The sequence below is a fragment of the Pseudopipra pipra genome, chromosome 8 (assembly GCF_036250125.1).
Source record: "Pseudopipra pipra isolate bDixPip1 chromosome 8, bDixPip1.hap1, whole genome shotgun sequence".
NCBI lineage: Eukaryota > Metazoa > Chordata > Aves > Passeriformes > Pipridae > Pseudopipra > Pseudopipra pipra.
Window position 1 is genome coordinate 37,242,120 of NC_087556.1, and position 20,464 is coordinate 37,262,583.

The 20,464-nt window shown below is 42.7% G+C and overlaps 1 protein-coding gene across 1 annotated transcript; it reads right to left on the minus strand.

The window, feature by feature from the left end:
* Window positions 1-3,995: 3,995 nt before the first annotated feature.
* Window positions 3,996-20,050, minus strand: KCNK18 (potassium two pore domain channel subfamily K member 18). Its single transcript, XM_064663686.1, has 3 exons — window positions 10,898-20,050; window positions 9,708-9,854; window positions 3,996-6,496 (listed from the first exon to the last, which is right to left on the minus strand). The coding sequence occupies exons 1-3, from the start codon at window positions 11,112-11,114 to the stop codon at window positions 5,685-5,687; spliced, it is 1,176 nt and encodes a 391-aa protein (XP_064519756.1). The 5' UTR covers window positions 11,115-20,050; the 3' UTR covers window positions 3,996-5,684.
* Window positions 20,051-20,464: the final 414 nt, after the last annotated feature.

The following is a 20,464-nucleotide window of genomic DNA, read 5'->3' on the forward strand; positions in this document are numbered from 1 at the left end:
GAGTGTCTTATATCCATCATGACAGCCCCAGCCTCCAACCCTGGTACTGTTTGTCACATGTGACAGAAGACAGCAAACAGGGGGCTTTCCCCCACGGGGCACAGCCCAGGCAGCGTGATGACAGTCTGCATTGCAGGGCAGATCAAATACCTCTCTTCCAGCACCATATCAAGCACACTGGCAACTTTATATGCTGATTTTGTGGTGTTCTCTCTCTCAGTTTTCCTGTTCACACAGGACTTTGTGGGAGCAGATAGTGTAATGAATCAATGTTGTTAGACAACATCGTTGCCCTGATTTCTCATCAGTAGATGCCTAACACAGCAATTCGTTTTTCACTGTCAAATTGCTTCTCTTTTCTTCTTGCTTTGCTTTCCCTGCTTTTCTTGCCCATTTCTTTCCATTTCCTCTGGACTCTGGCACATTCTGAAAATTCATAGACATAAAGTTTTATGCACAAATTCAGTGCTGGAAGGATTCTGTCTGTGGCCATACACAGAAAGTTTCAACAGCTTGAAAAAGCCTGAACTAACCTCAAAAGAACTAGATTTTATCTACTGACAGACTGAATTTTTAACTCAAAGAAAAAAACAGCTCAGATTCACATGCAAACCCATAAGCACACAAGCCAAAAAACATTTGTTCAAGCACTTCCTAAAACTCTGTAATGAATACCACGTGCAGACAGCCAGCTATTGGCACGTACAAACAACACAGTCATGGACTTCACTGCTCATGAAGATTTGCATTCAGACTTCAGGCTGCATCCTAAAAATATTGGCTTCACAAATGAGAGATCTGTTGTCTTCACATGGCTGTTATTTGCTATGAGCCATGGAGCAAATTCCTGCTATTTCTGTCACCATCTGTGCCTATGTACTTTAACAAAGGTAACTGAGATTATCCTGAGCAGCCTGATCTCCCTTGCTCTGCATGTAATGCAGGCTGTCATTTCGGATGGCTTGAGAAATACTTTTTCTATCTTATATATGGTGCATAAGGTAAGCAAAAGGTAGCTTAACTAAATACTTTAAGTTGGTCTTAGAACATAGTGCGTGTTGGCAGAACAGCTGAATACAGCCTGTGGAGCTGAATAATGATAATGATGATTATGATGATAATAATAATATTATATATATATATATATATATATATATATATATATATATATATATGAATAATACCCAAAAATAAAAATGTTTCATTTTGAAAGCCAGGGAAAAAGATAATACCCATTGTTCTGGGTTCACAAAACACTCATAATTCATGCAACAGCCACACGTGCTACATTTCATGCACACTGTGGTCTGGAAATTAGGATCACAAGGTATGCAAGGAACCTGGAAGCAAAGAGGTCTATAGGGACTCCTCTCAGCTGGAGTCCCAGCTTTTGCCTCTGCTGAGCCTGCCACCATGCATGCTATTAGCATTTATTATATGGGGGCGTTTTTGTGATGTGGGAGCATCTCCACCTGGAACAAGTTGAAAAAGTATAAAGGCCATCAAAGTGCTATCAGATGTTATTAACACTGGGCCCACTAAAATCTGGACTACATCTGAACTACTGGCACACAGATGACAAGTCCCACATCCCATTAAGAATTTCCTGAGTCCTCAGAAGTATTGCTCATACAAAAGATGCTTCTGAATGAATTGTCATTCTCTAAATAACAAAGCAGAGAATAAGAGGAATATTTCTGATGGTTTCATTAGTGGCTTTTCAGTCCAGACCCTGAATCTTCTTTCTGCCATTGTTTTCTCTCTCAGGAGGCTCCCTTGCACAGACTCTTCTGCCCTCCCCGTGGCTGCTGATGGTGAGATCCGTGTTGGAGCCCATCAGCCACAACCACTGTGCTGGCCCAAGAAGGGCTCTCCAACCACGGGCTGGCTGCACAAACCTTCCCAAGCTGGAGGCACCAGCCCTCACCATATTTTCAGTCTCTCAAGCACCTCTTCACCATATCTGTGTCTCTACAGAAAATGGCCCCACGCTCTGCCGTCGCCATCATTTTCTCCCTCTAACCCTTCTGCCCAAAGATTATTTTCTGCTCCTTCCACTCATCCACCAACCTTCCATCTGTAGTTCCCACACCAGGAATACCGTCCTCCCTGCCCTAAGTGCTCGTGACAGCTGCCATCTTGGCCCAATCAGGAGCGATTGATCCAGCATCCTTCAGCATCCAGCGCATTTGATCTGCAAAGCTCTCCAGCTGGGTCTGTAATAACTCATATCCGTTGTGGGTTACACATCAAGCAACCCTTTCCCCATCAGTCACGTCTCTCCTGATAGAAAAGTTCTTCAGTGAACCCCTTCACATCTAATCCACCATCTCATGCAGGACATGACAGAAAAAAGTTATGAAAAGCAATATTTTGTACTGCTTTGATGCAAACAAAGCTGATCTCCGTGTCATTTTTTTTGAATAAAAACTTCTGTGGGCAGAGACTGTGAATTTTTCTAGGATTTAGTCCGTGATAAGAGCAGTCAACTCATAAATATTTATGCCTGAGGCTCACTAAATGAGCCATTACTCACTACTTTCATTGTCATTCACTCTGTGGCTGCACTCACTGAGCTCAGGTCCTGCTGTACAGCCCCAGCTGCTGGCACTGTGAGCACAAGGCCCCTGCTCTGGCACCTGGGAACTCTGAGAGCAAGAGAACCAGGGCCAGATAGTCCTGTTCGTGTGAGATCAACGTTTCAGTGCACCTGAGCAGAAGACACAAATACCTTTTTAAACCTGACAATGGGATGTGTGTCCAGCTCTCCACCCTCCTTTAGGTTCCCAACACAAGCCAAGTGACCACGTTCCGTTTACTGCGGGCTGGTTGTGTTACCTAAATCACAATTTGTGGTGACACGTTTTGCACAATCAGACTTGTTTTGCTGGTTTGTCTACCTGTGAAACTAAGCACCTACTCAGAAGTTAGATTTGCTGAATGTTTTTAGCTATATAGCAATATGTTTCTGTGAATCACAGGCATGGAAATCAGGCCCAAACAAGATGGTGCAGACCAATATTCTGCCTCTGAGAAACAGCAGAGGAAGAACACAAGCAGAGTAAAGTATGTAGAGAGGCTTCCTCCTCATCTTCCAGTTTGGAATTCAGTGATTATTGAGCCAGAATTGTTATCTTTGTATTCAAATGTTTTTCAAGTTTTTCTTTCATGGTTTTGCCCCATCTTCCATTGACCTAATGTGAACTTTTAATCTCCACATCCTCCCATGCCAAGGAGTATCCACGGCTTAATTACACACAGTGTGAAGCACCATTTTCTCCTCTTTCTGTTTCTTTTCTCAAACCTGTCACCTGTGGGTTTCATTTGGCAGCCCAAACTCTCTTAATGAAAGCCATTTAAAAATCATTCCATTATTTCTTATTTCCCTTCTCTGTGCCCTTGTAATGTTACCCATCTCTCCATCGGTCTCTCACCTCTTTTCTGACTAGAGAGCTACTGCATGGGTCTCGTATGGAAGTTGTTCCCTATCTTTGTTCATCCTTTAGCCTGGCCTATAATCTTTTTCCAAATTCACATATTCCTTGGGAGGTGAAGGACCAGAGCTGTGCATTCTGTTGAACAGTCAGGAGCATTATTGTTTTGTAGAAGGTAATGGTGACGTGATTTCTTCTCTCTCCTTCTATAAAATACATCTTTATTTCCCATAACTGACAGGTTCCATAGGAAGGAAAGCTGTTTACTGCCACCCCTTGGCCATAACTAGAATGATTTGGTGCAGAATCCTCATTGCAAATCCAGCCAAAATTCCCTGAATCCATAAAGTAAATGTGAAGTTATTAAGGCTCCATGTCAATGAGAAATCTAGAGGGGATAAACTGAGGATTAACTGCTTTCCATAAACAAGATCTCACTGATATGAGAGAAACAAATGAAATGATATAAAGACCAGTTCTTAGAAATGCTGACAGTGTTAGACATGTCACAAGGGAAAACCTTGAGGAGAGGAAGTGCAGTTCTCTGATCCAAAACTCATGAAATCATCCAAGTCCTTTTACTGATTTCTGAAAACATGGTTCCAAAGTTCTGCACTGATTTTAATCTAAAGACATAAAATTAGGTCTTATGAGAGTAGTAATATGAACAGAGGGACTTTCTATGTAAAGCCAAAATTACAGCAAACATAAAAAAGTTAACTGGAGCTTCTTCCAGCTGATGTATTTTTATTGTTATTTTTATAAATCATTTTTCTATATACTATCAGTCACTATATATTTTGCATATCATGGCTAGGCTTCGCGAACGAAGATTTAGGAAGGCTCTATCCACGTTTGTTACAGATATTTTGCATATAATCAGTGCTTAATTGCATCTAATTATTAATAAGGACTGAATACATATTACCATGTACATGGAGTATTGCAGACATAAGATGCCATGTAAATATTCTGAAAAAATCTCAGTTTCAAATGGCAAAATTGCTAGTGGAGAATAATGTACATTCTGACATAATCACACATTTTTTATTATCTAGAGATGTCATTCACCTTCAATGGGCATGCAAATCATCTACAAGTTAAAAGGTGGGTAATTAAAGTCAGTGGTTTCTTATAGAATAATTACATAGTTTTATTCTAAATTCTTATTTTTTGTGAAAAAATCTATCATTGATAACTCACTTCAGACTATGAATAGCACAAGCAAAATCTTGAAGAAACTACATTATTTGTGAATTGATGTTCTCCGCAAGTACATAACTACAGGATCCTCCCCACGCTGCAGTGAAACAGGTAGGTTTTGCTTTCTACAAGTGGGCCAAGGAGCTCCCAGAAATCTAGCAGTCTGTGCAGAGTGAAATCTGGATTAGGAGTGAGGAATTCCGCAGTCGAAGTATCAGCACATGCTTCTTCATCAGCAAAGAGATGGAGCTTCCTTTCAGGCTGCCATCACCTCCAGGTTTGCTGGGTGCCTTCCCCAGATGCCACCTGAGGAGCTGAGCTTGCCATGAGCACCCTCAGAGCTGGACACCGTGGGGCACACACTGACTGCACGCTGGTACAGGTGTGATAAACCAGCATGGAGAAAGAGTGGATGCAGCCCTGAACAAATGAACAATCTTCTGACTGACTTCTGGGCAGGTGACAGAGAAAGGTGTAAAAATTTGACGTTTTTCCTTTCAACTTAGCACTTGTGTGTCCCAGTCAAAGGTGTGATGTTCACAGTACACCAGTCACAACAGGAGAGCAGTTGGGTTCAGAGTTGTCCTCCCCAGCTCACTCTGGTGATGAACCAGGCCAGCAGCACACTGCAAACCTTCAGTACCCACAGCCACAACCAGGCTGGCCCTCCCTGCAAGAAGGTGGCTGGGCAAGTACTGAAAAAAAAAAAAAAATCCTGACTTGGCTTGCTGTGGGAGGGAGGACAGAAAGGCTGCTGAAAGTCAGAGCTTTGCAAAATATGTGGGGGAGCACTGGCAGGGAGAGCCTTCAGCTTCTTCTGCATGCAGCATCTTCTTTGATTATTTAGTAAATGGGACCCTGTTGGAAAGTACTCCCTGGAGGTTCCTTCACCAAGTGAATTCTGAGGTATTCAGCCATTTTACAGTAATTTCTCAGAGGAAATCATAATAAAATATGACACCTGCCAGCCCAAGACAGAAATGCACAGAAACAGTTTCATCTCATTGCAGTGGCCAATGTTTACAAGTGAAGAAGAAATGACTGCTCTTATTTTGGATATATCTTCTTTGATGGCATCTTTTTCTCTGCACAAAACGAAATTACCTTTTTATACAAAACAATTAAGCGATCTTGGCCCAGCTTAAAAGCAATGAAGACAATTTCCATGCCAATAATAATATAAAGGGAAAAAAACAAGAAAAACTTGGGATGTTCCAGCTGTGTATCTCCAAATCCAATAGTGGTCAAGGTGATAAAGCAGAAATAAAAGGCTTCTTGAAAATCCAAATTGGATTCCCACTTTGGAAGAATAGCAGCTGCACAGGAGATGTACACAAAGATAACGAGCACCATTAACACGATGGGCACATCTAATTTTTCTAACTCTTTCCCTATTTTGTCAAAATTCTCAATTACTCTGGACACTGTCTTTCCCCTGGCAAGTTCAGGACATGAGCTCCATCTCTCAATGCTTTTATTTCTTGCTGGTTTTGTTTGCTCATTTTCTCTGGCAATTAACATTTCAAAAAGTTCAACATTGCGATATTTCATCGGCCTCCTTTTCACAGCAGCCTGACTTCTCAGCAGTTCCACGATCGTCACGGGCTCATTGATGACTATTTTAGACTGTGCTCTGGATTTCAGTTCATTCCTTTTGTTACATGTGGATCCAGAGCAGAGCTTGGAGGCTAGAATTTTTGACTGCAGTTTTCTGAATTCATTGTAAGACTTGGATAAAACAGTTGCAAGGATGTCTCCCATGTCTGTCAGGACCAGGAACATCAGAGGGATACCAAACAAAGCGTACAACATACAGACGTATTTCCCAGTCCGGGTCACAGGGTAGGTATTGCCATAACCTTGAACAATAACAAGAGGAGGAGAAGGGAAAGGGAGAGAGAGATAACATTATGATTTATTGGGTATTCACATCCTCTGGGCTTTTTATTGCTGTCAGTTTTTGAAAGTCAATTTTTGGTCCAGAGCATACTGTTCTTTTTGGCTTTGTTTTGAAGCTGTTAAAATTTCTGAGTCCCAGACAGTCTCGATGCTAATGCAGGGATCCTACCTGTTCAAGCACTTGGAGGTTTGGAGTTTGCCAGTTCTGTTGAATTAACTCTTCTTACCTTGTCTGCACCTTATCAGCTTCAGGACTTATCTGTCTGAAAACAGGAGGCTGTTTAGGGAGGAGAAACAGAAAGTTTGGGCCAGCCCTAGACTGGTGTGCAGGCTCTGTCCTGCTGGAGACTGCTCTGAGGAAGATTTCCTGACCTGGGCTAAGGAAGGACCATAGGCAAGACAAGAAGAGAGATCTTGGGCCATGGGTCCCCGCACAGGGGATTTGAGCTGAGGGCTGAGCTCAGAGGGACAACAGCTGGTGCTGGGAGAAGCTGCTGGGCCATGCAGGAGGATCTGAGGGCTCATCTCCTGGCCAGCCTCCAGGATCTCACAGCACGACTAAATGTTTTCTGGGCATGGAACTCCATGAGCTCCAGGAGGATTCAGATCTAGATTGTTGTCTAAATTTGAAACTGGGACAGCACTGTGGATCAGACTGGGACAATGAGACCCATAACTCAAACTTCATTTCTCAATCAAAACTGCTTGTGATGAATGGTAAGGTGATAACGGAATTGGAAATTGTCCCTGGTTCATCAGCTCTAGCTCTAATGGCACATGTTGCATTGACATTTTGTTTGTACTGACTTCATAGTTTTCAGAGTCCCTTAAATGTACTCAGAGCAGAGAATCAAGTGAGGAAGCATTTGCTTATCAAATGAGGAAATGCATGTTTACCCTAGAGGATTAAAGCTTACAAATATCAATTACAACAAACAGGGAAACACTACCAGACACAGGGCCTTAAATAAAATGGTAGCAGAAAATATGTCCTTCCCCTAAATTCAATTTGGGTATTTATGTTTCCTTCCTCTAACATGCTAGATGGGAAACTTAAATTGTAAGATAGTTCTTTTCCAGCATACGAGAGAAAACATCAGTATTATAGTGAGTGCATTAAATTTCAACCACCATTTTTCTCCTCATCCTCCAAAAAGACATAAAGCATTTCTTCTCTTCCTTCAAAAACATTGCTCTTTTCTAGATGATCTTCTAGGACAAGTACTTAGCCTGTAAGATTATTAGCTCATATGCTGAGGTGTGGTTTCCTTCATTTACTTCATCCATTCATGTTTTCACCAGTGGTTGCCACTGCCTTTGGTCTGAACCCGGTCTCAGTCCCTGCTTTGCTGTGAGGCACTGAAATACTATTTATTCTTGGGCACTCTGTGCCCCACAGGCTAACTGGAAATGCTAATCTTTACTGTTGAAGCAATTGGGGAAGATTAATTTTGGTAGTTATTGCACAGTAATATTATTTCCTTTTTTTTTAATCAATGTCTGTGCATTAAAAATACTTTGTGCAGTTTCAAGGTTTAAAACTTATCCTGAGCTTAAATTTAGGTATCCAGAAATCTATCCTAGCTGAGCCACTAGGCAGCCTCCCCAGGTAGTGAGGAGGTGACAGTTCAGACCACCAAACTTCACAGTAGATGTCTCAATTCTCCTGGATAATTCAAGGTAGTTAATTTAATTCTACTCTGAGGTGATTTATCAGTTCCTAATACTGCAAATAACAAACCCACCACAATGGAAATAGCCACTTACTCCACCTATTAGAAACAAATATTCTAGGCTTTCTACTGATCCCAAAACTCAGGTCAAAATCTGAGGAAGCTGCATTAATGCTCAGTGCTATGAAGGCAAAAAGTACTGGCAGTTTAGAAATAAATATGTTGGGCTAGTGTGTATGGGGACATCTGTCAAGTCCCACGTTAGTGGAGGTGGGTAAATAACCCCGGGAAGATGTTTTCAACAATGGGCTTTTTCATCAGTTTGCTGAAGTCAAAGCTCTGCTAAAACATCCCCTTTCAAAAGCTCCAAGTTGCTGTGTTTGTACCAGGAAATATTCACAGGGGTGAGGACTCTGGTCCCATCCCCAGTGTGTGTCTGACCACCTGGATGACTGCCTTCAAACTCAGGGGCTGCAAGAACCTGCACTGGAACAGTCATCTAAGACATCAGAGCCTGAGCTTTAAGCTTCTGCTGTGACTCAGGCAGCACTCAAGTGCTCCAAGTGGAGTATATTAGCTCTCACACTATTCCTTGTATAGAATAAGCTCTTTTTCAGGGTTCAGTTTTAATTTTACTTTAATATGCATACCCATGCTGAGGCCTTGAGTGTATCCTAACGCAGTGAAGAAATGTCTTTGCAATTTGATACAATGCTGTGGGAATATTTCCCATCCAGCTTTGATTCTGACAAATGTAGATAGACAGTTCCTGTACTTGCCAGCATTTGAGAAAGATTAGCAAAAGGATAAAAGTAGCTTTGGAAGTGAGCATGAGGAACTGTGTTTAAGAATGCAGAGGGAGCCAAAATCAGAGCAGATGTTTCTATTTGATCTAGTTCCTCCATGGAAATATGAAGTCAGAATGGAAGAATTCAGAGGTGTCACTTAAACACTGTCATGTGCTGTTAACCCAGAGAAGTATGAACAACACCATGGTTAATTAAAGACCCATAGATTAAGGAAGCTGAATTACACATAAATAGCATGGAAGCAGTTGAAAAACAATATATGCATTATGAATTATCTTTTCCAACGAAGAAAACATTACCCAGTGGAACACACAATAAGGGTAAGGTTTGACTGAAAAACGGAGCTTTCTTTCTACTTTAATATAATAGTTCTGTGTACATGTCCTATATGAGTATGTGTTATAGTATATATGTAATGATGCAGCTAAGTAGTGTGTACCATCACTAGTTACTAAATTCTGACTTGTTCCTGTGACTCAGCTACATCCCTGCAACCTGTGTTTACAGAACTGCTTGCAGACTCATCATCAATACTCAGAAGAGAAATTCAAGGGGATTTGGGTTTTGGGTTTGGGAGAGGGGTTTTTGTTTGCTTGTTTAGAGCTTTTCTAATTCTCTGGAAGAAAGTCATTAGAGAAAGCAGCAATAACAATTTATTCTATAGGGTGCTACTTTACCTCTGAACTTACCCACAGTCGTGAACACTGTGCAGCAAAAAAAGAGAGACCCAAAGAAACTCCATTTGTCTTTTGGATTGACAAACCAGTCTTGTTGAGCTGTGTTGAGAAGATCATGGATTTTTTTCTTAAACTTCACCTCATTTTCTGTCATGTTATCTGTCACAGTCACAGCAGGAGACACAGTGAGTGTTTGCAGACCATCACTGAGGGAGCAGCCAGCATGTTATTCCAGTGAATTTTACTCCAGTTGAGAATTAGCTCATGTTCTTTTAGAAGATAAAAATATTCACCTTCTCGCCCTCCCCTTTCAACCCCCCCCTTCCTGAAAAAATCAGGTGGGTTCAGTGGCTTTAGTGAATAAAGAAACAAGGAACAAATAAACATAAGCATAAAGAAGCAGGACAGGAAGACTGAATAATCAGCTTCCAGCCTGAATGTCCTATTTCATTTTGGACTCTCCAGGAGATTGGTCTTCTTTTGACACACAGGCATCAGAAATGTGGAGTCATCAGCAGGTGAAGGATATGAACACTTGGGTGTCACTGCCCAGCACTCTGCTGGGAATCCCAGAGCCTGCAGCCCTTATTCCTCCTCCCCGTGGCCGAGCCGTTCTTGAAAGGTCAGGGTTAATTGCCCCAAACAGACCATCGTGTCGGCACAGCTACCTGAGTGAACTCCAAGCCTGTGAAGGAGCCCCGGCACAGACCCAGGAGGATTTACAGCCCTCCTCTTCCACTCTACCCCCTCCATCAGCATCCCTGGGGCTGGGGTGCAGGACTGCACCTCTCTCACTCTGAGCATCCCATCAGCAGAGGGCGGGGGGGGGCTCAGAGCAGGGGAAGGGGGAGCAGGAGAAACTTTCTGAGACAGAGATTTCAGTCCCCAGAAAACAGAAGGAAACACCACGGGAATCTCAGCTGGTCTTCAAGGACCTTAGGTAGCCTGGGCAAAAGGGAGAACACAGGCACCTCAGAAAAGCCTTTTCAGGCAGGAACACGGGGGCTGGGGAAGCTTGCAGTTAGAAAACACAGCTGAGGAAGGAACCAGCAGTTATTAGCTAGGCAGAGGAAAAATCCTGTTTGCAGGGTCAGGTGTTAGTGTTTTGAAGAATGTCTTCAAAAGCAAAAAATCTCATTCCAAAAGCAAGAGAATGAGTGACTCCCTGTATAATTAAGTCATTTTGAAATTCCAGTACATACCTGATAAACTTCTGCTGAGGTACGTCAGGTTCTGCAGAAAATTTCTATAGTCTTCACTAAATTCCACCTTCCTGTTACCTTCAATGTGGGAAAACATGAGAGCCCCCAGAAAAGCGTAGATGACAAGAGACAGAATGAAGCAGGCATGAGGAAACACTGCCCAAAAGATTGTTTTACATGCTGTTTTACCTCGCAGACGCTGGGATGTTGATGCCATCCTAAGCTCGTTTGCTTTTTTTTTTTTAATGTATAATTTTGTGGAGAAGATGCAGCTTTTAGAAAGAGTGATGAGGATGTAAAAGCTTTTGCATCCTAGAAAAGCTTCTCCTGTGAAAACAAGGATTGTTCTGCCTCAGGCTTTCAGATCACATGTCTTTATAAGTGAAGATTGCACTACAGTCCCAATGGGAAAGGAACACAACTAATCAAGCCTTGAAATCCTTCTCAGTTGATGCCACTCCAGCCCTGAATTACTATTGATCAGCCAGCACTGTAATGCACATGGATTACCAGCTTCTATCAGTTTTCACTGGAGCCAATTCATGTTTAAAGTTTCTTGTCCTGAACTACAGTTTCCCATTGATACAGTAGAAACGTTTCCAGCTCCCAGGAGGGAAAATGCACACTGTAAGGGATGGATTTTTTTCAAGATTTCTGCCAGAAATTAGAAGGGAAACTTAAAATTTATCAAAAGAAGGGGATGGCACTAACTGTTGTCACCTCTGGGCAGACTGTACAACAATTAATTTCTCTTTCAGAGGGTTAAAGAATCTCTCTATACCATTCAATCTCTGTAGAGGAGGCCTTTTGAAGTTTAAAATCTTTTTCTCAAAAAAAGAAAAAAAGAGTCAAGAAGATTTGTCCTGGTTCTCACTTGATTAAAATCTTGCTATATTAATAGAAGTTTCAATCATGAAACTCCCACTGATCTTAATAAACAAGAACTGCAGGATTCAGTTCAAGTAAGTGAGCTTTGCAAACTATACCCAACTTTAAAAATAAAACCTTTCTTTTCATCCATCCCTCTAAAACACTTGGAGCAACAAGCAGTATCACTGCCCTTTGCAATGTTTGTAGTGATAGTAATGGGAGTTGGACTTTACAGAAAGAGGTGTTAAATATTTCATCTCTAGGCATCTTTCATTAAAAATTAAAACATTCTTGTGCAGCCAAGACCTACTGAGCTGTATATAAGTAATATGTCCACACTGCAAGAAATCCTACATGGTTTCAATTGTTTCTTTCAGTTCAAACTCTCAGCAAATTGGATCAGAAGATATTTTATGCTCATCAGTATGGAAGTCTTTGCTATAGAATAGAAGCTTTCAGGGCTAAGACAAAAATAAGCCTGTGTGCTTGCTACTTTTCTGGTTATCTGCCTCATTGGCTCAGGGTTGTTTTTGACAGCAGATTTATGAATCCTCTTATTGCAGTCAATCTCTTTTTTCCCCCCATTGACCTGAAAGCCAGGGTTAAAAACTGCTAATGTTCGTAATTAACCAAAAGCAGCAGAACTTCCTGAGAGGCTGTGCTTGGAGATAATGTCCATAGGTTTGGTGTCCTCACCAGAGGATCAGGGACACAGAGAAGACAAAGAGACAGAGGGAAGAGCAAAGTGGCTCCAGGCAATGGGATGCTCCATGCTGGAAGCACAATGCTGGGAAAGGTTTGTAGGGAGTGGATACTGGTGTCATGTAAATTGATAGAGATTATATGAATTTCTAAAAAAAAAATAGAAAATAGAAAAGACAAACTCCCTCTCCAAAGGTTTTTAAGGGAATTAAACAGCTATGGCATAAGAGAGAAAGTCTTCACAGGAAGAAATTAATGGTTAATAGAGAGGATCAGAGGGCAGGAGTAAAAGGCAGAGGGAGTTCAGTGATGGAGTTATGTGTGGGTGTGTGCTGGAGCTCTGCTGCTCCACACAGTCATAAATGACCTGGAGAGAGGGTAAATGTTTGCTGATGGCTTGGAGCTGTTCAGAGCAGCGAGACTAAGGGCAAACTGGAATTGTAGAAGGATCTGAGGGTCCCTAGCAATGAAATGGCAGATAAAAGCCAAGTAGATAGATGTAAAATGGCATAAACATTCCTAACTTCACACACAGTGATAAGCTCTGGGCTGACCATCACCACCCAGCAGGAAGATCTGGGGGTACAATGTGACAGTCCCACAAACACATCAGCCCAGCAACAGATCATGGTGAAGAGGGAAAACCTGGGTTGGGAATAATGAGTCAGAAACAGAGACTAAACCATCTGACAGCTCTATACTGCTGCACAAATATTTGGTTTGCACATACCTGGAGGAGTCAGTGTGGTTCTGGTACTCTGCTCTCAGGTAGCACAGATAAAAACTGGGCAAATTTCCAAAGCAAAAGGATGGCTGAAGGTATGGACAGCTGTCAGACAAAGAATGACTGAGCAGTGCCTTTTGCCAGGGCGGAAAAAAGATGTGCCTGAGGGAGTGTATAAGAGCAGTGTCCAAACTCCCAGGGGTCTGGAGAGAGCAGGTAAGGGATCAGCTGTCTGTAGTCTTGTCTGGAACCAGAACTGAACACCACCAGAAGAAGCAAGTAGGAAGCTACTTCAAAACAAATAAAACAGGATGGTTTCTCACGTAGGTAGAAAATTCTTTGCCAAAGGATGTTGGCTTTCCACACATCAAAGAAGAGAATGAAGAAATGTTTAGAAGAACAACCATTAATACTGTCTACAAACCACCAGGGCTCAATAACTCCCCTGAACTGAAAATAATTTGCAGCTGGAAAAATGAAACAGGGTACTGGGCCAAATGGGCCCCGTGTCTGAGGCAACATAGTCCCACTGATGTTCTGAAAAAGACTTTCACTGCCCAGTATGGTAATTCTGGCACAATTTATCCTGCACAGTTTTTCATCTATGTCTCAGATACAAACATCTTTCCTCCAAAGTGCTTTAAAATCTTCTCAGCTTTCTCCCATGCATGGTCCTGCAAAGTATTTAGCAATTCCCAGGAGCTTCTCAGCCATTTGCAGCATCAGGTTCTGAGCTTGTGACAACAAGAAAATTTAATAAAAATAAATCCAAAAATGATTTTTACATTATTTTCTTAATCTAAACCATTTCCCACTATTGCTGTATTACATATTTGAACTCAGTTGCTTAAAAGCAAATCCCACTAACCACAAGTTATTCCAAATTGAGTTACTGGTACTTGTATTGAGAGACATTTTTGCAATACACATTTCCTATTCACAGTAATGGACAGCAAACCTGCACTTGTCCTAACTTCCATTTCTTTGATTAGGGCAAATGTGAGTGCTCTGAAGGTGCTATGTGAAAGGAGAGCTTGTGACCACAGCTGCAAGGTTAAATAATTCCAGTGCAAATATACTTATGTTAAAATTCCTACTTTATCTGATGTTTCTGGATTACAAAGGTTAAACCTTGAAGGTCATAGTTTGGGCAGAAAGATTTTTTTCAATAATCAATAAAACTCTCCCTCCATTAAATCACCTGCTCTATTGTGAAAGACCTGCTGTGTTACCTCTTCCATGAAACACCTTTGGATTCACCATCCTGTACTGACAAATGTTCAATAGTGTAATGTCTTCTCCTTTTTTGAAGAAAAACAAAGTGACCTGAAGGATGACAAGTGCTTTCTGTAAAGGAAAAAAATTACAATGGACTAAATTGTTCGTTTTTATTTTCATCTGGCATTGATTGTGATGGGAATATTGCCTGATAGAGGAATAAGATCTCAGCCTGGCAGCACTTCATGACAATGAGAATTAAAAACATTCCATTCAAGGTTTCATGGTAACAAAGATCAGAGAGGATTTGAACTATTTCTCTAGCATATGCCCCTAGAAAGTATTTCCAGAATGCACTAATATGTTTAAGCTCCCCAAGAAAATATGTGTTTGTGTATAAAGGTGGTATCAACCCCAACAAACAAACAAGGGGGAGAGAAATGCACTAATTGGCTGTGTAGGGTGTGTTGGATACCCTGGGATAAGGTTTAGCTTTCTTTTTATCCATCTTTAAAAGTCTCAGCTTTTGCTTGAGTCAAGTGCTTGAGCTTGTAGCCTCTGGGAATATTTGAGAGCACTCAGGACTAACATCCTGACACCACATATAATGCTAAGTGGATTCAGAGGTGTCCAGGACTCTCGCCCTGAATAGGAGCATTTCCTATTTCATTCTTTGTTCACACCAATGCCAAGCAAGTGGTCCCATCAATTCAATTATGAGAGGCAAACACCCTTCATATGCCCCAGGACCAACCAGGGCTTGGGTATTAGCCTCTGTTCCTCCTCTACTTTTTTAACAGGGATGAAGTCACAGTCAGAAAACACCTTTGATGGGAGTCTTTCACCTGGTAACTAAGCAGCAGGGCCATCCTTTGTTCACTCATGAGCTAACCAGCCACTTTATCCCCTCTCCCCCATGCCCAAATTACTGCCTGAGTAGAAAGACTTCACTTGACTCTCCCCTTCCTCAAACCTGAGCAACCAGCAGCAGCGTGGCAGGAGCAGAGCTGCCCGCTCAGGCACGTACCCCTCACAGGAAATGTTACCCCTTCCTCCTCAGGGAACTGGGAATGCCTGCTCTCTCCCAGAACTTCACCCAGCAGCCAGGGGTGCAGCACGTGTGGAGGGTCTGGGTGCTGCAAAGCTGAGCTGTCCCACTCAGCAGAGCACTTCTCCCTCCTCCTGCTCCCTCTGCTCTCTGAACCGGTGCTGTGGGAATGCTCTCGGGACTGGGAGGGGAAGCTGCTTCTAGACAGACAACACCCTTCCAACCCCTTGCTAAAGATCCACGGACAAGCTGAAATCAGGTGTTGATGGACAGAGGGCAGCAAGTCTTAATCAGCCTGGGGGAGGCTTTGCAGAGTCCCTGGGCAGCACTGTGGACGCTGCTCATTTCTCTGTGTGACACTGGAATGCTGTGACTCGGCTCGGGGTGTGGGAACAAGCAGAAAGGTTCATATCACCCTGAGTCACCAGTGTAAGACCCCACCGTGCAGAAGCCCTGGGTTTCCAGATAAGCAAAGGGGATTACTGAGGTTCAGCTACAAGTCTTATGCCAAAGTCTTTACTGAGTTAATGTAGTGAACGTAATGCTGGTATAGTGGAGACTATCTCAGCACAGTAGTTCATTTTAAGGCAAACAAGCTCCCTGTAGAGAGATCAGAAAACTGCTTCTTTGGAATTTAATTAACATCAGAGCATGTGAGATTATATGCTGCATGAAAGCTCAGCATCATGATTCATGTCAACAGAGCAATTTTGCACTTATTTGAACTGGCAAAACCCCCATGTATATTCAAGATGACAAGTCTACTTTGCTCTTAAAAAAATGTTTATTTTTTATTATTATTAGTGTGGCATCATATGTATATAAGTAGTTTAAAACAGGGAGAATTGAAAACCTCAAATACAGGAACAAGCTTTTAGCAGTAAATATTCACCAGCAGTCATCTGAGACTCTGTGAGTGACACAGACACTCTCAAGTCTCAGCATGCAAAATACTAATGAAAAAAAACCCCTATTGATCTTATTTCCAATGCCATATACACATTCAGTCAAACAGAACACAGATAAACAGTCACCCTTTGCAGGCAGTAGCATTGACCAAATATTATTGATAACATTGAGGTCAAACCTGTATTTGGAACAGCTCTGAGGTCATTAAGGGCTGTTAATCCCCAAAGCACGCTGCTTACAGCATTTTCTACCCTCAGTCATCCACAGCACTTTATAAACCACAGGCAGGAGTCTGCAAGATGCCCACAATCAGACACCTCTTTCTGCCTCCTATCCCTGGCAATCAGACTGGGCATGATTTCATGTCAGTGGCTCAGAATTTATTAAGAATCAGGCTAAATTTTCCATCACTTATTTTCATCCCAATTTTCCTAATGATACTAAGAAATTTCCCCTTTCGTGTAAAGTACTCTTAAAAGAGTTTTAACTCCATTATCCTCCCACTCATTAGTCATTGTGGATTGGAGGGGTGGAAGATACTCTCACAGCTGGGTGTGCCTTGGGACAGCATTGAGTGGACACTTGTCTTCCAATTTCTTTCAGTTCTGCTGATTTCTTTCAGCTCTGAGCAGGCATACATGAACTTTTTGAATCTTGTCCCACCCATTTCAGCTAATAAACCATTAATTGCTTACCCTCTGTAACGCTGGCCCTGTAAATGTTTTAGCAGCCACGGGAATAGCTTTTAAGTGCTTTTCAGGGAATCAGTAAACAACATTTTGCCACCTTCGTGGGGGACACCTTTCAAGCTCTAGACTCCTCAAGTGTAGCTTCACGTGTTTAATTAGTTTAAGACATAATTCTTTGGTGATGTAATCCTGCCTGGGTTGATGACTAAGACTGCACTACGAAAGTGCCTTCTGCAAAATATTTGGGGGTGGAAAGAAATGCAGGCAAAATTTCCCATCTTTTCTGAGGAATTCCTTGCAAAAACTGAGTGTGGAATGAAGTCTCTTCTTCTGCTCTTCTCAATAAAAAAAGAAAAATCTTGTAGCCCTTCTGAACGAGCCATCTGGGCCACAGGCCCCACGTGCAATGAACCCTGCAGATCCACCCAGGGACCGTGGGCTCTTCCCGAGACTGCCTGGCACCCAGGCTGACTGCCTGGCACCCAGGAACCTGAGATGGATGGGTGGGGCAGCTCAGCTGCACTTCAGCAAGGGCTATTGCTTGGATCCTGCCAGCAGCCAGAGCTGGCTGGTTCCATCATATCCTAGGAGATGGGGCTTTAGGTTGGAGCATTTAGGGACTTATCTTTTGTCTGAACAAAAAGACACCATAAACACATCAGAAATGAAATGCTGAGCATCCGAGAGAAACATTTGTACAGGTGCTATGTGGGAGATTTCAGATGAACCCTGAAGGTCTTGCACACACAGAGGAGGAAGGAGGTTGGACTGGAGGTGACTACACGTCCTCATGAAGTGTGTTGGCAGTGCTGGTCATGAGGAGAAGCACAGCCTCTGGAATCCAACAGCACTAAGTACCTTTGCTCCATCACTGCCCTCCTAATGCTACAAGAGGGAAGGGGGTATGGAGCACAGCTGCCATATTTCAACCAAAGAGTATGTCCAAAGAGGGTCTGGCTGGAAAACAAGTGCCCCCACACAACGAGGCTGCCAGCAGCCCTCAGCATGGAGCAAGGTGAAGACTCTTGGTAGGATGCCTCGTGGACATTGCTGCCTTTTCCTCATTTTTCCAGGCTAACTGCTGATGAAAGTAACTGCTTTAGTAAACTCTGTCAGACCAAGGTCTCCTCAGCTAAATATTGCTGCCATAACTGCATTGGCAAGATGTGTCCAAACCCAAAACTCCAAAAACCAAATTCAGGCTCTGTCAGCAAAACCACTGTTGTAGAGCTCAGCAAGCCAACAGATTGGCCCCAGCAACATTGGTCAGGGTACTGTACAACTATCTAGTAAATCTTGCTGGCACATCCCACATCCCTGCCAAAGGCCACTTCCAAAACAACTGTCCCACAACAGCTGCAGATCCACAGACTCCTCTGCTTTAGACAACAGCTGGGTCTGATGAGAGCGGGTTGGTCCAGGAGGGGAGCTGGCACTGAGTAACTGGGAGATTTGAATGCCTGCCCCTTCTGTGGCATTGGCTATCCCTCAGTGGGGCACAGATGGGAAATGCATTCCCCAATCCCTGATCCTGCTGGGGGGGTTACAGAAAGCTGCTTCTCACTGAAAGCCTGACTTCTTGCTGGATGTCACATACAGAAAAAGGTGAAGTGCTGTGATCTTTGGGTTTTTTTTAGAGTATTTAGTTCAAAGTCAACCTATTAAAACTATTTTTGGTCATCTAAGCAAATATTCTTGGGAAGGAGGATGTAAAACAGCCCTTGATTATAAGGGCTCCTTTTCTAACAAGCCTTTGAGGCAGAGAAGCATCTTGCTCCCTGATGCTGGAGCCCAGATCCTGGGTCCTACCTGTTAATCCAAGCTGCTGCAACACAGCAAACGTGACCTCTGAGCTGGTAATACCTTGGCTGCTCAAAGCCCATTTATCTGTAGGGGACCAGATCCTCTCCCAAGTGCTTAGATGGCACCTGCTAATTCATCTTACCTGCTGATGTGGTTCTCTGAACACTGCTCTCAGGTGAATAACTGATTTCTTTGCATTTACTGATTCCTCTACCAGTCGCCCAGGGTAGGAACTAGAGACCTGCCCAGGTTTGATACAGGTCAATGTTTTAAAACATTTCGAGACTGAATGAGGGATTTGCTGTATCCTGTACAGTGTTGCAGAATGGATGAGGCATCTCAAAACCAGGATCTCTGGACATAACTGAGGTTTGTTTCCAAATGCACAAAAGGATTGCCAAAGGGCAGAGTGACCTTCTTTCCCGAAATTTTACTCCAACAGCATATAAAACCTCTCTTCTTACGTGCAGTCAGATGTTTACACAAGCAAAAGTATCTTGGGAAGTGCCCTCTGTAGATTTGGACCTTTTCCACTCTTCTTAAATGATGAGAATTTTTGTTCATTACTTTGAGACTGAGGTTGTCTGCAGTCCAACACTAATAGCAGAAATGTGCCATTTACACCAATTAAGCATTCAACTTAATGCCTTTATATAGCTGATTTGTAGCAGAATTTGGTCAGATTCTACTCTCATTTAAACTCATGTAACACAGTATAATGGATGTGAAAGCAGACTTAGCTTTCTGTTGTTTTTTTTTAATAAGCCATTGCAGATATTCCAGCTGTAGACTCATCAGTCACACCATATTCCCGTCTCCTGCTTGGCTCCGCTTTTACTTTCCCTGTCCCAGAACTTCCTGTTCTCTGCTGTATTGTAAGAGAGACATACAACCCATACCACACATACAGTATTACTGGGGGGAAATCCCAGCCCAGAGCGGGACTATTTTAAAGACATGTTTTAAGATGGCCAAGTTGAGCACTCAAAAGTAAAAGGCTCCGTTCAGGCTGTAGCTTGGACACATCCCCTCATGCATTTGTGTGGAGTTGATGTCTTTGATTTACAGGAAGCCGTCATATGTCTCTGTCAGAACCATACAATATGGAAAATTTCAGTCCAAATATTTAAGCTGTGAGCACATTCTAGGAAAAACAGAGTCTGCTTCTGCTCGGAAATATCCTCCTTGGAGATACCTGCCACCTTCTTTTCCTGGGAGCATGCAATTCCTCCTGTCACTGCAAGACAGCCCTGAAGGAACGTCCAGATTGAGGTTGTGCTTACCACCATCAGATGGCCCTCAGAAGAATGGTCAGTCAGGAACAGGACACCTGAATTGTTCATACAACAGCAAACCATTGCCAGCCAAACTCTTTCCCAGAGTAACTCTGTATACATCCAGCTGCCCGTGTGTGCTACAGGGCACACACCGAGGATACTCACACAGGCAAGCACTGACACTGCTAACAATGAATAACTCATCTGCATGGCCCTACCGTGCTGGAGAAAGTGTCTGTGCAGTAAAACCTGGTTGAACTTCACTATTGCAAGGAGCAGAAAGCAGGTTCTTGAAAATAGGGAGCATAACTCATTGTGAGGAGTTGT

What these genes read in the sequence shown, in the direction of transcription:
- KCNK18 (XM_064663686.1), bottom strand. Translation starts at nt 11,114, where the DNA reads ATGGCATCAACATCCCAGCGTCTGCGAGGTAAAACAGCATGTAAAACA. An exon ending in CCTCAGCAGAAGTTTATCAG is followed by an intron (nt 9,855 to 10,897) that starts GTATGTACTGGA and finishes TGACTGTGACAG; the next exon opens with ATAACATGACAGAAAATGAG. An exon ending in CACAGTGTTCACGACTGTGG is followed by an intron (nt 6,497 to 9,707) that starts GTAAGTTCAGAG and finishes TTATTGTTCAAG; the next exon opens with GTTATGGCAATACCTACCCT.